Source organism: Bufo bufo, chromosome 1, assembly GCF_905171765.1.
Source record: "Bufo bufo chromosome 1, aBufBuf1.1, whole genome shotgun sequence".
NCBI classification, from domain to species: Eukaryota; Metazoa; Chordata; class Amphibia; order Anura; family Bufonidae; genus Bufo; species Bufo bufo.
Window position 1 is genome coordinate 17,910,753 of NC_053389.1, and position 18,287 is coordinate 17,929,039.

The window sequence follows — 18,287 nt, forward strand, 5'->3', positions numbered from 1 at the left end:
TGAAGAGGTGGGTTAGGGCAGGGATAACTATAGTGGTGAGGTTAGGGATAAGGTGGGATGGGATTTGGTCAAAGGCACAGGTGATAAGGTTTGACTTGGTGACTAAGTTGGAAAGCTTTTCTTCTGTAATGGTGGTAAACTGGGTTTTGTGGGAAGAGCTTTGGGTGGCAGTGTAGGCACTGGGGGGCAGCTGATGGCACTGTGGGGGAGCCTGATGGCACGAGGGGAAGCTTATGGCACTGGGGGGGGAAGCTAATGGCACTGGGGGGGCAGCTGATTGCACTGGGGGGCTGATGGCACTGGAGGAGGGGAACTTGATGGCACTGGGGGCAGCTGATGGAACTGGGGGATGGGAACTTGATGGCACTGGGGGGTGGCTGATGGAACTGGGGGGAGGTGAAGTTGATGGCACTGGGGAGGCTTATGGCACTGGGGGGGCAGCTGATGGCATTGGAAGGGATGCTGATAGCATAGGAGAGCCTGATGGAATGGGGGGGAGCCTGATGGCAGGGGATCTGATGACGGTATTGGTGGGGCTGATGATTTTTTTTTTTAAAGGAAAATGTTTTTTTAATTATTTTTTTCTTGTTAGAATACTCGTTGGATTAATCTGTAGAATACTGGATCATAAAAATAATCAGAAGCCCTAGATTGTGGCTTAAATAAGTGTTTATGACCTCTTAGTAAATTACAAATAAGGGTAATTATATGACTGACACAAAGTGAAAGTAGGATTCGCACAGCTAGAAAAACAGTAAACCCTTTTTGTCAGAACGGCTCCATATTTTTAATAAAGACCAATTGAAAAAGTGATTTATAGCCCAAAATGAGTAAAATGCTATCATAAAAAAACTGCCCCCGAAGGTGTACATAGCCTGGAATGACAGAATGAAAGAAATACAGATGGAGTAGAGTTATCACTCCTGTTTTCTGAGATTTCTGAGTTGTGTTATCTAATCTAAGCAAACACCTTCAATTGCTTTTCAATGGCTTTTTTCTCAAGATAACGCGATGGGTTAATAAATTTGAGTTAAGAGCTGGAGTGCTAACCCTGCTCCATGTAGGTAAATGTTTAACAATAAATCTGTTAATATCTCTGTGGATTATACTTATTGTCCTCCTTTATCCTTCTATAGGTATCACAGGCCAGGTGCAGAGCTATTCTATTGAAGTGGTTTCCAGTGTCCGGGTGCAGGAGGGTCACAATGCCTCAATTCCTTGTAACTTCACTGCTGGTGGCAGAAATACGTTCAGTAATTCCTTTGGATACTGGAGAGAGCTCTATTCAGAATCTATCATTGCCACAAATGATAAATCCAGGGCTGGGCAACAAAGAAACTTCCATCTGAAGGGAAATCCAGATTCCGGAGACTGCACCCTGACCATAACTGACGCCAGGAGAGAAGATGATACGGAATATTACTTCAGATTTGAAGAAAGCAAAGACAGTAACGTGAAATATAGTTATAAAGACAAAAAAATCCACATTATTGTGACTGGTAAGTGTGAGAGAATGTGTCATATGATCATACACGGCTGTAATGTACAGATGCATAAAAATAATTAGAATATCATAAAATTTTTTATTTATTTCAGTAATTAAATTCAAAAAGTGAAGCTCCTATATTCTATAGATTCACCTCACACATAGTGAAATATTTCAAGCATCTGCCTATTTTTATGTTGATGATTATGACTAGTGTTGAGCGAATCAAAGCTGACAAAGTGGAATTTGATCCGAATTTCAGGAAAAAATTTATTTGCTGAGGAGCCGACATTGCTCGTGCTTCGTGGTAACTAATCGATTTCCCCTGAAATAGTGGTAAAAATAAAAAATCTCGAGCGCGGTTATGTATGATGACAGGCCTTAATATAGATCTCAGATGCTGCAATCAGCGATGAGTGCGGCATCTGAGGGTTTCAATCAGTATTCCCTGTCATTGTACCCGCTACTTACAAAGAAATGCACTTTGTGACAAAGTAAGAACATTTTTTTGTACAATTCGGCGAAGCAGCCGAATTGAATTTTTGAGAAGTTCACTCATCACTAATTATGGCTTTTAGCTGATGAAAACCCAAACTCAGCATCTCAGAAAATTAGAATATTGTGAAAAATTTCAATATTGTAGACTTATGGTGTCACCATGTAATCCGCTAATCAACACAAAACACCTGCAGCGATTTCCTAAGCCTTTAAATGGTGCCTCAGTCTGGTTCAGTAGACTACACAACCATGGAGGAGACTGCTGACTTGACAGTTGTCCAGAAGACAGTCATTGACAGCCCCCATCAGGAGGGAAAGCCACAGAAGGTCAGTCCTGCTCCGTACAGTATTACAACAAAGTTTTATGTGAATCGACTTCGGATGAAGCATCTGAAGTTGATTCGCTCATCCCTACCCCTGATGTATGGTAGGTACTTGACAGATGCCTTAAAAAATAATCTTTCCTCGGTCTTATGGACACAGGGCTGACACCCTGTAGGTGTTTTGAGGACTAATGACTAGATATTAGGTAGCAGAACAGTCCTCTTTATGTATTAGCTAGGCACTCCACAGCAGGCACATAAGAAGTCAGACAGGACCCTACTCTATTTGACATATAGCTGGGTTTGCTCTTCCTCTAATTGGTTGCCTGAATACACACAGAGGTAATAATACTAATAAGCATCAACATACTATATGTACAGGTTGTGCTCTCCTGAATGTAGATGACCAATAGAATAGTGATAGGTATCAAATAGAGTAGGTTCCTTCCAGACTAAGATCACCTTGCTATGGTAGGTGGGCACAGATGTGTTTTGATCTATCTTCCTTTTTAGGCTGTATAATATTCTTGTATTTTTATGTGAGTGCAATTACTTTCAGTGATTTATTTTCTTTAAATGTAGCTATGCACATCCGTGTTTTTATTTATCATATCATGCATGGTGGTTTTATCTTTTTTAGTTGTTTTTTTTATTTTTATTGCAACACAGTGTAAGTTAACTTGTGAATTTGTTGCAATTATACAGTTATAAATATCAACTATGTTAGGGTACTTTCACACTACCGTTAAGTTTTCCGGTATTGAGTTCCATCATAGGGTCTCAATACCGGAAAAAAAACACTTCCTTTTTGTCCCCATTCATTGTCAATGGGGACAAAACTGAACTGAACAGAATGGAATGCTCCAAAATGCATTGCGTTCCATTTAGTTGCGTTCCCATACCGGAGAGCAAACCGCAACATGTTGTATTTTGCTTTCCGTCCTGGGATGTGGAGTAAGACGGATCCGGCATTACCCCCAATGCAAGTCAATGGGGACGGATCAGTTTTCTCTGCCACAATAGAAAACGTATCCGCCCCCCCCCCCCCTTGACTTTCAATGGAGTTAATGACGTATCCCTCTTGGCAATGTTAAAGATAATACAACCAGATCCGTTCATAATGGATGCAGATGGTTGTATTTTCAGCGATGGACGTGTTTTTGCTGGACCCTGCCGGATCCAAGTAGCCTTAAAGACCATATCAACATACTACAGTATCTAACAATGAGTGCACTGTAAGATGTCATATAGACTATTTCTGATATTGTATAGTATTATCTTGCATCAACAGGAATCAAAGCAATAAGGAGATTAAATAAATAAAAAAAATTCCATTTTAATCCATTTTCTGTAACATAGCAAGGGTTAACAGCCACACAATAACCTCCACATTTCTTACCCTGCTTCTACAGTTAAGGCTACTTTCGCACTAGCGTTCGGAGCGGATCCGTCTGATGTTTCATCAGACGGATCCGCTCCTTTAATGCAGACGTTCGCATCCGTTCAGAACGGATCCGTCTGCATTAAAACTTAGAAAATTTTCTAAGTGTGAAAGTAGCCTGAACGGATCCGTTCAGACTTTACATTGAAAGTCAATGGGGAACGGATCCGCTTGAAGATTGAGCCATATGGTGTCATCTTCAAGCGGATCCGTCCCCATTGACTTACATTGTAAGTCTGGACGGATCCGCTCGCCTCCGCACGGCCAGGCGGACACCCGAACGCTGCAAGCAGCGTTCAGGTGTCCGCTCACTGAGCGGAGCGGAGGCTGAGCGCTGGCTGGCGGGTGCATTCTCAGTGGATCCGCCTCCACTGAGAATGCATTGGGGCCAGACGGATGCGTTCAGGACCGCTCGTGAGCCCCTTCAAACGGAGCGCACGAGCGGACACCCGAACGCTAGTGTGAAAGGAGCCTAAGAGAAGCATGCCATATGTGTCCATAAACCTCTTTATAGGCACACAGTAGGACTCAAAAGGGAAGGAGTGCAAAATAGTACACCCTATCCTGCCACCCTGTGCCCGCTGTGCCCTCAATATTGCTCATACTAGTAATCATGTATCCCATAGTCTCCCAGTAGTAAAACCCAAAATAGTGTCCTCCAAGAGTAATAATTCCCCTTATAATGTGAGCTAGTACAAAAAATGGCCACTTAAATGTGCCAGTACAAAAATGCCTTTTATAACATCTACCAGTAAAATAAATGCCTTCTTTTAGTGCCCCCTGCAGAACCAATGTCCCAATAGTGGCCCCCCATGTGTGTCAGTAAAAAAAAAAACTTATGAAGTGTGCCAATACAAAAATTCTCGCATTTTTGTGTGCACAGTAGGACCCCCCTCTCTCAGTAGTGCCCCCGAGTTATAATAATGACCTCCCCCTAATAGTGGCCCAATAGCATGCCACCAACAAGCTCAAATACATCTATGCCGCTATGCCATCTTCAGGCCTGTTTCCAGTACTGTATTCTGCATGGCTCTGATGGCACTGTGATGATGTCCTTGCACCACCTGCACTAGGCCTGGAGCCTATTAGAGAAAATGGTGGGCAGGGAGACATTGCCTGAGGATGGGAACACAATTGAATATCGAGCTGAGTGCTTCCAATGGAAGCACACATTATCTAATAGTGTCGGACTGCAGCCCCTTCCTTGAGGTAGCGAGGTGCGCCCTGTGCGGTCACACCCCTTGCCCAGTCCTAGAAATGGCCATGTCCATAATATTTATATTTTTCTGCCAACGTGGCTGTCTGAGGGCTTGCTTTTTTGTGGGACAGACTGTAGTTTTTATTGGTACCATTCTGGGGTACATTTAGCATTTTCATAGCTTTTTCTACAATTCTTTTGGGGGGTGAGGTGAAAAAAGCAACATATTTTTTACTGTGTTCACCATACGTATAAGTAACGTGATCCTTTTATAGATCAGGTTGTTAAGGATGCAGCAATACCAATTACAGTATATATAGTTTTTGGTATTTTTTAAATGGGAAAAGCTATTTCTTTATTTTTTATTTGATTTTTTTTTCCTTTTTATATTTGTTACTTTTTTTTATTGATTTTTTTAAGTCTCACTTGCTTTTTGAAGATCCAGTCACCTGATAGCAGTACAATAGACTTCAATAGTCATCTATTGCAGTGTATTGTATTGTCAGTTTTATGCTCACCCCTGTCCTGTTCAGACTCTGCCTCTGGCAGGGCCTGGCAGGCTTCAGTACATCAAGCCTGAAGGCCTTTTTATATGCCTCCAGCTGTCATGGCAGTCGTTGTAACCCTGCAAATGTGTCATGAGGGCCCATAGGGGGAGAGAGGGAGCTCTGTTCCTCTCTACAACCATTTTTGGAACCATTGCAGTCTATGGGGCTATTCACATGGTCGATATTTTGATTACCAGTGAATAGTAGCAGTCAAAAAATAGGACATGTCCTGTTTTTGGCTCTTTTTACAACCAGACCGACCCATTGAAATCAATGGGACTGTTTAAATGGCTGCTTAGACATGAGTGCAATATAGCTATTTAGGGGTTTGAAAGAAAATAACTCACCTCATCCACTTGCACGCACAGGCAGTCGCTCCTCTATAAATTCTAAAGGACCTGCCGAAGGGCTCACATTCAAGCATGATGACATCACCACACAATCATGCTGGGAGCACGTGGTAACGTCGTCATACTTGAGCACAGGCCCTTTGGCAGGTCCTTCAGAATCAAGAGCGTGCAAGTAGATGCCTATGAGCGTGCAAGTGGATGTGGTGAGTGGTTTATTTTTTTTTGCTAAAAGCAAACATTACAGATGAGGACCACTATGGGGGACATTGGGGATCGATATGGGGGACATTATGGGCCACTATGGGGGAAATTATTACTTCTGGGGCCACTATGGAGGACGCTACTACTGCTGAGGGCCATTATGGGGGATATTATGTATACTGAGGGGGTTGGGATTTTATGAAAAAAAGAAAATGAAATTCATAAATTTTTAACATTCATGAAAAATTGACAGACGGACAGAAAATGAAAGCATAAATGTGTCTGTTTTTAACAACAGTTTTTGTCACTGTCGAGTGCATGTAACCTAAGGGGTTGAACAGCCAGGATTAGTGCCAGCACTGACTTCGGCTATTGCAGAAGATTGTCAGCTGTACGTTACAGCTGATACCCACTGCGGATGTCAACCAGCTCGGTTCCGGAGTCACTGTCATCTTGATTCCGTAGGGGGTTGGCATGGCACATGCTGGGGGACTGAGGAAGCTTCAAGGGGCACAAAGGGGACTGCAGAGAGCTCAGAAGTGGTACCTTTATCAAGGCTCTGATCTCCACCGTCAGGACCCGGGACAGTGGAGTCTCCAGCCCTGTGACACTTTCTCGTGTCACAGCGTCCAGTAACAGTTCATATGTAACTGTATGCCTGAAAGCAGTAACTCACATGCAATCTGGATGCACAGTTATGTCTATATGCGAGAAGGGGTTAAATATAAAGCAAAATGAACAAGTTAAGGACATGAATTTATTCCATTGCGCCATTGTTCCTGTCTCGCCTTACATCTTTTATCTCCTTTGAAATAAAAACCATCTATTATGGCGTAGTTATGTCTGTGCACACAACTGCTTCTCTCCTGCTCCATAGCTCCATGGCTCGGGAAGTCTGTTCGACCATGGTCCCGCTCTGCCTGCTCACTGGTTCCCGATGCCAGAGTTGTGATGCTGAGGTCTGCTTCCTGAGGTCTGCTTCCTGTTGGGAATACCTCTTTCTGCCCATAGGGCATGTGCGCACAGTCTCCAGCTCCTAGAGGGGCAGCACCCTAATCTTCCCCAGGTAATTGCTGGTTACCCTCAGCTTCTTTGGGCATCTTCCCTGTAGTACTAGTTTGCTATTTTTGTCCAGGGTGTGCTGTTTGCTTAATTTGTCTGTCCATTTAACGACTTTTGCCTGATTTCTGGAACTGACCTTTCACTGTCTGGTCTGATCTCCATTCTGACCCTGAGCTGCCTGTCCTGATGTTGGCCTGTCCTTTACTATGGTTTTCATACACATCAGTGTCTCTCTCAACCCTTGTAGGTCAGCAGTCGCTTGAACTGAGATTACTCCAAGAGGTAGTAGCCTGGTAGTTCCCCTGCAGCTGATTTCAAATACCTTTACAAGCTTTAATGAAAACTTTCGAAAAGCCACTTAGATAATGTTCCAATTAGTACTCCACTCCATTATACCATCCTTGTCCTTACAGTTCATAGTCCTGGAATCTACTAGGCATTATTCCTCTCGTGGTCTATTGAGGGTACCTGAGCTTTTCTACCAGTATTTGTACGGCTTGTAATGCAATTCCTTCTCCTGATGTCCTGGGTTTTACAAACCAAGGGTTCCTGTAAGTCTTCTCTGGGATATTTTCTTGTATAAACTGATCTTTATTAGTGGGAATTGTTTATGTACAAGGATGAACCATGTTATGATAGAATATCTTTGTAGAGCCATCTCCAGTTTCTGGTCATACCTCATAAATTTGTGATTCAGGGTTTCTCCATCTTATTACAGGTATGGAATTGCTTCCAACTTTTCTCCTGGGTAGAACTCATCTTCTTTAAAATGAATTCTCTTTATACAAATTATTTTAGACGTAACTTGTTTTCCTTGTAATTCTTGGATGTGATCCGTGGCTACCTTAAGCATCTTGCAGTATGATGTTTCTATATCCACTGTTGTGGTGTTTCTTCTCACCAATTCATTTGTCTGGTCCATTAATAGAGCAAGCTCATTGAACATCAGCTAATATGGTGTTTACTGTTATGGATAGTCTTATTGTAAAGCTATACAACATCAGTCACATATTAAGATGATCTTTTTTTCATGTTCTTTAGCTAAAAGTGCAAATCATACTTAGTGACCACCTACTGAATGACATGGAGTTGTCTGTGATTTCCTATTCCCATGAAAAATACATGACTCTTGCTTTATTTCTGATTCAATGTCACCGCCAGTTCTGTGAGAAGGTCTGACAGACGTTCTTCTCTACCTCTTGTATGACGTTCTTTGTTTTGGTTTCACTTTGTCATCTCCTTTCTTTCTGCCAGGTGTCACTTATTTAGACTAATCGTCTCCCTTTATATTCCCTCCCATACTGCCTCACTTTGCGGTTTATACTACTTCCTGGATAAAGTGTTCACTGCTGGAGGCAGCTGCTGCTGTTTGCTCAGATAAGTCTTTTCCTTTATTGTGTTTCCTTGCTGGCTTGATTCTAGCTGACCCTGACTCCGTCCGTATTAAGTGCAGGGAGCCGGTGGTCGTGTCCCCTCACTATTATAGGGTTTTCAGGTGTCACACAGTCTTAGGTACGTGGGCATGCAATCGTCTACCATTGAGACCCTTGCATGTGCATAGCAGTCAGGGAGAGCTCTTAGGGTTTTAAAGGGCTCACCCATATGCTCCTTAGTTTGGGATCAAGCCAGTTGGTTGTTTATTTATAAGTTCCAGCTATCTGCAACTTCACTCTTGACATTCAAAGGTTGGTGCTTGGTGGGATAACAACCTGTTTGGACATTTGTAGGGGTGATGACATCTGTCCATAACAATCTGGCTGTTGTGTGGCCTTTGGCATTTAGTCGGAACTAAAGATGAGCAAATTGATACTTTAGAATTAAAATTTGGCCTATATTTTCCAAAAGAGAGAGACTTTTCCAGGCATTTAAAGTACATTTGATTTGGATAGAATCAATTTGTACTTGAACTAAATAACAAGTTTGAATTGAACCTGAAATAGGTTTTAAGAAATTTGCTCATCTCAAGTTGGAACGGCTATTCTAAATTCAGTGAAATGGTCTACAAAGCTTTTGGTTGTTTTTTGGTTTTCTGTCTGTCTTGTAGAACTTAGGGTACTTTCTCACTAGCGTTATTCTTTTCCGGTATTGAAATCCGGTAAAGAGTCTCAATACCAGAAAAAAAACGCATCAGTTTTGTCCTAATGCATTCTAAAATGGAAAGCAATCCGTTCAGTTTTCACCAGGATGTCTTCAGTTCCGTCCCTTTTACGGTATTTGACCGGACAAAATACTGCAGCATGCTGCGGTATTTTTTCCGGCAAAATCCAGGAACAATACTGCACTTGACGGATCCGGCATTAATTTCCATAGAGATGTATTAATGCCGGATCCTGTACCAAGTGTTGTATAAACTGCCGCATCAGGGGACATTTACGGTCTGCTCATGCGCCGGGACATAGGAGGAACTATTTTCGCTTTTGATCTTTGGAAAAATGTAAATACCGGATCCATTATTCCAGATGATACCGGATGAGACGGATCTGGTATTTCACCGGATCCATCTAACGGATCTGGAAAACAAGGATGTCTGTTTGTATACGGTTTTCCGGATCTGGCAGGCAGTTACGTTACCGGAACTGCCTGCCGGATTCTAATAACACTAGTGTAAAAGTTCCCTTAGCAGTTCAGGGTTAGTTTCTGCTAGGTTTTTGAGCTACTTCACATGGTGAATTTTGCAATGGCAAAATCTACCATGTATTCAAATTTTTTATTTGAATCCTGCAGTCACGCACAGGGACCACCCTGTCATGTGACCGAGGTGTGGCTGCCAAGGGTTGATCTATTGCACACACTCAATCGCTGACGCCCCTACAAGCAGGTCACAGTTTGAACATAAATTACACCCCAATGTGGCCTTTCATTCCTTCTGTACTAATTAGCCCTTCCATAATGGAAGCACTCATTAGTATTTGCCCCCTAAGATGCACTGACATTCCCCCCACCACTACTACTTTGGAGGGGGGGGGGGTGGAGTGCATCTTATAGAGTGAAAAATTAGTTATTTCTGATTTGTAACTTATAATGTAATTAAAGTGGAGCAATATTTCTGCCCAACGCCTTAAGGACTCAGGACGAAAATGCTCATCCTAAATGGCTGGTACTTTGTGCCCCAGAACAAGCATTCTCGTCCTGCGGTCCTTCCCCCCCCATGTGTGGTGCCGCGATCAGCAGCACGGAGTCGGCTGCTACTGACAGCCGGATCACTGCTGCATCCACCAGCAACGGTGATAACGCCGATGCCAGTAGATTAACACCTCTAATGCTGCTGCTGTGGCAGAGACCCGATAGTTGCCATGGCAGCCCCAAGCCTTTTAAATGCCTTGGGGCCCAGCATGTATGAAGGCCTATGAGGCCCAGCTCCCAGGCTCATAGGCAGACTATCAGTGTATTAAACAGATGTATTGTGCTCCATTGAAACAGGGATCAGACCCTGTAATGTTGAATTCCCATAGTGGGACAGAAATAAAAAATAATAAAAGTGAAATAAAAGTGTTTTTAACAATAAGAAAAATTTAAGTTTCAATTAAAAAAAGGCCCTTTGAGGGGGCGGAGCCAGCGCCGGTCTGAGATGGCCGCTTGATTCTGAGCTCTGTGCCACAGTCCGTTCCATGCACCAGCTATCTTTAGCAATAAGCTAGAAAATTGTTAAAATCGGGAACCCCAAAGCAGGGGAGCACCCCAGCACCAATAAAAGTCAAGTCGCATGGGGAGACATGGACAAGTTCCTGAGAAAAGCGGCCGCTTCATATGTGGCTCGCGATTCTAAAATGGCGCCCGATCAGCCTCAGAAAGCCAGATCGGAGGATGAGAGCGATTATGAAGAACCGCAAGGTAAGGGGGCCCTCCCGATTACCAGAAATTACTTAAAGAACACCCTGGGTAAAGCCCTCGAACCTCTACTAAGTGAATTTGCCGCCATGCGCCAAGACATGCGCCACATAGGGGATAGAGTTGAAGCGCTGGAGAATCAACAGGCCCAGATACTGGATCATCAGAGGGCCACTTCCAACTCATTCCAGAAATGTGGGTCTTACCTGAATCAACTTCAGAATGCCCTAGAAGATCAAGAAAATAGGGGTCGCCGAAACAACCTGCGCATAAGAGGGATCCCTGAGGCAGTGCTTCCTAGTGACATCCCAGCCGCAGTTGTCTCCCTTTGCTCCTCACTCCTGGGCCCAGAATTTGCCCTAGAGATTGTATTGGAAAGGGCACACAGGGCACTGCGACCCAAACCTAAAGCAGAGGAACCCCCAAGGGATATAATATGTAAGTTTCTCAACTTCCAAGTTAAAACCGCAGTGCAAGAAGCTGCTAGAAACAGACAAGACATCCTATTCGAAGGTGCCCAAATCTCAATCTATCAAGATTTAGCCCCCTCCACTTTGAGGAAACGCAAATCTCTCAAGCCCCTGACTGAGTGGTTACGGGCGAACAGGATCCTTTACAAATGGAACTTTCCCTTTGGACTCTCCTTTTCACAAGGAGGCCGCCGCATAAACATCACCACCTTTGCTGATTTGGAGGCGGTATATGACCACTTACAAATTCCTCCTATGCCGATCAAAAACTGGGACTTATTCCAAGATCTTAGTGCTCTACCTGAAGTCCCGACGGTTGAGGCTTTCACCTTACAGCATACTCCAAAGGCCCATAAAGTGGGGAAGAGGAGTCGGCAATTAACCCCCAAGAGACTATCTCAAGATTAATTTCTCTGGAATTTTCCTGCCACAAATTTCCTACACAGAGACGCTATTTTTTCTTTTTCCTGGACTTCCTTGGATCTATCCAGATAATCTGCTTCTTCCTTATAAAGGGACTCTGGCTAATGTCTGTTTGGTTAGCTTTATATACTGCTAGTGGATCCAGGTCTAAGTCCAGCTTAACATGATGTTACCTCTGTACCTCATATTTCATGCTTCTTCTGTCTGCCTCCCCTCTTCTTCCTCTTTAACTCTTCCCTTTTTAATTTTCTCCTTTACAATATTTTCTCATATTGCCACTCAGTCCTCTCTAACAACCTGATGAGGGCCTAACCAACTCCTCCTTTCCTTAAAATCCCGATGATCGCTTAAACTAACATAAGATAACTTTCAGAAAATCCAAGAAAAATCTGAACAGCTCAATAGGATCAAACTCACAAAGAAGAATATAAAACTTGGAGATAAAAAATACCCATAACAAAAGACTAAATAAATTAGACATATCCAATTGATACATATACCACACAAAGAAAAAATGTCAAAATTATGGTGGGACAGAAAAGACAGAATACAGAGGGTACAAACCTTCTTTGGTTCATATAAAAGACAATCTGAAGTGTTCAATCAAGATAATGGCATACAGTTCACATATGTGAAGGATACACTAAGAGAATTAGAACAACTCCTAATTCTCGAGATGAAGGACCTCTGGGAAATTACTTCACTGGAGAAATACCTTGAATGGGACATCATACCCAAGGGATTAAAAGTAGAGAAAACACTGTCAGGGGACATGGGAGAACATGGCACAATAAATGAATGGGAACGCATGTTCCATGAATTCTCCCGCAACGCAATTAAATTCATCATCAATAAAAGGGGAGAAAGATTACGCAAAACTAACAAGATAATCATGGCAACATTTGAAACACTGAGACCTTGGAAAGACCATGCGAGTATCCATCAACTGGTAGAAAATATAAAAAGAAGAATTCACCAGAAAGAAGAGGAAATTAAAGAAAAGAAGAGTAGAAAATTTAACCGTGATGCATTACCAAAAAATCACACGGAATATAACAGCCAGAACTCCTTCCAAACACTGGACGAAGGTAGATATAGCCAAGTGGAGGAACACACATCCATCTTCACGGTACATGAAGAGGATAATTATCGAGATGAGGGGGACATTCAAATAGAACAACTGATACCAACAACCCCAGAAGTCATCATCAGAAGACAAAACGAAGCCGCAAATAAAAATGAAATACAGACGGACAACCGCTATGAGGTACTGATGAACTATGAGACAGACGAGGAAGAAATAGCTCCCTCCCGCCAACAGAAGAAAACACAAGAAAGAGACAGACAAGACAAACGAAACCCGTCAGAAGACAATCAAATAGATGAGAAAGAACATAATACCGAAGGTAGCAATGCGAAGGTTACTACAAATAACCACGTCACCAGGAAAAAAGAATCAAGAACAATAAACCAAACAATGGCAACAAGAAATACACACAGAAATAAATCTCAAGAGCAGGAAAGAGGACTTAATGAACAGAGAGAAAAAAGAACAACAATAAAAAAAACTGTAAAACAGGATTTTTTTCTGAGAAGAAAAAGTGCAAGAGGGGTAATAGAGGAGGGAAACTCGCCCAAAAGAAGAAACTAAAACAAAAGGAGATCAGAATGGGGTCAGGACAGAAGATTTTTAACCTTAGCACACACATACTAACAAAGGGAGAACAAAATATCCTGGAAAAAGGGTTAAAATTTGCACCCAGTACGCTGTTCAATAAATTTGAAGCGTTCATAGGGATCCGCAAATTTATGAGAAGACTAGCCCTAAAGAAATATTTCATAAAAAAACAACAAAAAACCAACAATAATAGGGAAGACACCAATAAAATCCACCGATCCAACAAAACAGAAGCAACAGAAGACAACCATTCAGAAAAGAGATACAAACACACTGACTTAAAAGCAAAATCCAAATACCATCCAGTGCAAGAATATTCACAGGCACTTAACAGTTTCATGAACATGGTCACCAAGGACATACGAAAAATCAGAAGTCCAAAAAAGCAAAAACAAAGGATAAAACACCTAGGAAACATATCCCATGCAGAACGGGAAGCACTAACAAAAATACAAGAAAATGGAAAAATCATTCTAAGACCTGCTGACAAAGGCGGGGGAATTGTAATACTGGACAAAGACAAATACCAACAGGAAGCATACAAATTACTAGGAGACAAGAAAACATACAAAATACTAAAAAATGACCCAACAGAAGGGTTCAAAAAAGAACTAGGTGAACTGGTTAAGAAGGGAAAAACAGAAGCCATCCTCAACCCTAAAGAGGCTGAATACATAGAAACGAAACAACCCAGAATTGCCGCATTCTACTACAATCCAAAAATCCATAAAAGTACAATAGACCCCCCAGGAAGACCAATAATATCAGGAGTAGAATGCCTGACAAGCAATCTATCCGAATACATAGACCGCTTCCTGCAACCGTGTGTAGACCTGCTACCAACACACTTGAAAGACACCCAGCACATCCTGAACATCCTAAATCAGGTTAAATGGGAACCAAACTACATTCTAGGCACCCTGGATGTCAAATCCCTATATACCATCATTGAAAATGAGAAAGGGTGCAACGCAGCAAAAACATGCCTACAAAATCAGGGAATCCTCGTAGAGAAACAAATAGACTTTATTGGTGCATGTATAATGTTCATTTTAAAAAGAAATTATTTCATATTTGAGGACAAGTTCTATATACAGCAGTGGGGGACCGTGATGGGGACGAGATTCGCACCGGGGTTCGCAAACATATATGTCGGACAGTGGGAGCATCAAGTCATCTATCCCCACGGCGAGCTCCGGTCGAATCTCGTCCTATGGAAACGCTTTATAGACGATATTATATTCATCTGGGCAGGAGAAAAAGAAGCACTTAACATATTTTTCAAAGAAATCAACAACAATGAGTACCATCTGGAATTTACACCAACATTTAGTCAGAGCGAAATCAACTTCCTGGACTTAACCATCTACATAGAAGATGGCAAAATACAAACCAGGACATACAACAAACCCACAGATGTCAATGGCTTTATCTCCCGTGAAAGCTGCCATCTCCCACAGCGGTTGGAAAATATTCCTAAGGGACAATTCATGAGACTAAAACGCAACTGTACAAAGGAAAGCGAATATCAAACAGAGGTGGACAAAATGCAGAAAAAATTTGAAGAGAGAGGCTATAATAAGGAAAAATTACTAATACAGAAAGAACTAGTAGGAAAACTAGACAGACAGGAGTTAATTTACACAGTATAACAGCCAAGCAGGAATATTGAGAAGGATTATCAAAAAACACTGGGAAACCTTGAAGGAGGATAAGATAATAGGAGATCAGATCCCAAAAAATCCAAAATTTATCTACAGAAAAGCCAAAAACGTGGGAAGCATAATAGCCCCCACCAACAAATGCCTGAGTAAGCAAAATGACAATCAAAATACTATTCTTGGACAAAAACCCCAGGGAGGTTTTTTCCCATGTGGCCATTGCGGTGTCTGTAAAAAATTAAAAACAAATAAAAAACAGCACACAAACATGGAAATAAAAAATGAATGGACAGGGGACACAGAAACATATAAAATAAAGGACCATATAACCTGCAGAAGTCAGGGTGCAATATATGCCATAACATGTCCGTGCAAAAAAACATATATAGGACGCACAAAGAGAACTATAAGCAAAAGAATAGGGGAACACATTTACAACATAGGAAGGAAATATGAGGGCCACCCACTCTCTAGACATTATAAGGATAAACACGGAGGAAACTACAGCGGCACCACTTTCTGTGGTATTGAAATGGTTAAAAAAGATAAAAGAGGAGGAGATTTTATTAAGAAAATGTCCAGATCAGAAAGCCGCTGGATATTCAACTTAAATACTCTGGTACCCTCGGGATTAAACTCAGAGATAGAATTATTTGCCTTCAACTAACCATCAATCAAGAATGCCAGGGATGCAGGAGTTAAGGAAGGGAGGAGATACAGACCTTTAAAAGTAGCACCAGGAGCCAGAGGAATCATCCCTGACGAAGATTAGCGAACTAATCGAAACGCGTTGGTGTAAACTTTGGTCCTCCTGGTCCACCGTAGCCACTGCCGTGACGTCACGCAGCGCTCCGAGCGAGCGCGAACAAGCGGCTCCTTTTAACCACGAGCTGTGCCACCGGCCGGGGCAAGCTCCACATTTTTATAAAAAACAGTTATTACCACTAGGGCTCAGCCCCCTACACCTTTCCTCATCCCGAACGGCACCAAAAAGAAAAGAAAAAAGAAGAAAACTAGAAAGACGCAGGAGAACAGCCCTTGCAGAGGAACATCCAGGATAAAGATATTCCAATCAAACTGTAAGTTTCTGTAATAGTTACTGCGTACCTTCATGGTGCCACACTGGTAAAGAAAGCAATAGGGGGTATAGGTCGCGCAGTACCTAACACATATATTGTACACATCATTGATTTGATTTCCAACGGTGGCGATACCGTTGCGGTACCGCTGCGTCAGTTTAATCCAGTGCAAGCGCCGGTGTACCACTAGTGTTTTAACTTTCAGATAGCAATTTTATGTGCAGAACGGTATGTTCACCGGTCTCTGACCAATTTTTCCCCCATGCTTTACACTAGTGGGTCACCCCACAAACTAGGTTATTTTTTAGTTTTCTGTTTTGTTCTCACTGTTTCCCCTTTCCCTTTGTTCAGTTCTAGGTACCTGACACACACTTATCTGACCCTCCTGAGGGATATACAGGACCCGAGGGATCCGGCTTCTCTCCTGGACGGGGTGGAGACACCCAAAACCGTGAGTGTCCTCTCCTGGGGGACTAGCACACTATGCACCCTTCCAGCCACAATAACCCTTGCTCATGGCTAATATCCATATAGCCTCTTATAATGTAAAGGGCTTTAACTCACCCTCCAAAAGAAGCCAGATTTTCACTATCCTACGCAAGGAGGGTTCGGATGTGCTGCTCCTCCAGGAGACACATTTCAGGTTCAACCACTATCCTAATATGGAATTCTCTCATTACCCACTCTGGTTTCACTGTGGGGGAGCTCTGCCTCGTCCGGAGGAGTAAGTATCGGATTCAAAAATTTATGACAATTTTTATAAATTTTATGGTTAATTATTTTTATGACCATAATTAATAATTCTTAATTGAATTATTACCACCCGACAAAGAGGAAGGTTCCTTTTAAATACATTGACTATATACAAGACCCAAAGGGTAGATTTATCATGGTTAAGGGGAACATAGGGGTCCAGAAATATACTTTCATAAATTTATATGCCCCTAATTCCAAGCAGGCTAGTTGGCTCTCTGCCATATCCCCAATGATCACGTCCTTCAAGGAGGGTATTGTAGTACTGGGTGGGGATCTTAATGTGGCCCTCAACCCCCAAATAGATTCATCATCACGCAAAACTTCCCACTCAAAACGCTCTTTAAAGTTCATCAGAAACATTCTCTGGGATCTCCATTTAATAGACGTTTGGCGCACTCATTACCCTAGCACTCTAGACTATACATTTTATTCCCATGTACACAATAATTATCACCGCATAGACTACCTTTTTATCTCAAAAGAACACCTTCAACTATGCCCGACCGCCAAAATTGGATCTATACATCTGTCAGACCATGCCCCAATTTTTCTAAAGGTATCCTCCCCCACACGTAAAACTAAAAGCTTTAATTGGAGACTAAATGAATTTATCCTTGGGAACCCAGACTCTATTAAGAAAATTGCTTCACTACTGGAAGAATACTTTAACTTAAACTCCCTACCAGAGCTCTCACCCCAAACCATTTGGGACGCACACAAACCCTTCATTAGGGGTGAGTTCATTAGCCTAGGCTCGCATTTAAAAAAAACTAGGGAAAGCAACATTAGTAATCTCCTTTCCAAGATAAACAAGTTGGAATCTGTCCATAAATGTACACTCTCTGAAACCCAATTTCAAGAGCTCTCCAAAGCAAGAGCTGAATTAAAAGCTCTATTACACAACAATTCGGCTAAGTACTATCTTAATTCCCAATACAAGTTCTTTGCACACGGGGATAAAGCCACCAAATTCCTCATGAACAGAATAAAATCTAGAAGAGCTGACAACTACATTCATCAACTGTCTTCTTCTAATGGTGACCCAGTATTTGCCTCATTTAAGATTGCCAAACAATTTAGGGACTTCTATGAAGCTTTATACAATCTCCCTTCCCCCCTACCTCCAACATCTCACTCTTCATTAGTGGAAGCGTTTCTGAAATCAACAGCCTGCCCGTCTTTATCAGTGGGCCAAAAACAATCGCTCGAAGTTTCTATTTTCTATGGATGAAATATCCATAGCCCTGGCCCAAATGCCTCAGGGGAAAAGCCCGGGTCCAGACGG

At 42.2% G+C, this 18,287-nt stretch overlaps 1 protein-coding gene across 2 annotated transcripts in view; it reads left to right on the forward strand.

Annotated features, from left to right (window-relative positions):
• The window catches only part of LOC120991947 (sialic acid-binding Ig-like lectin 12), a 122,603-nt gene that overhangs the window by 24,099 nt on the left and 80,217 nt on the right, over window positions 1-18,287 (forward strand). The window contains exon 2 of one of the 2 annotated variants that reach the window (XM_040420688.1): window positions 1,137-1,499. In XM_040420688.1, coding sequence (XP_040276622.1) covers window positions 1,137-1,499 — 363 coding nt within the window. The remainder of the gene's footprint in view (window positions 1-1,136; window positions 1,500-18,287) is intronic. The other variant, XM_040420695.1, reaches the window with a different exon arrangement.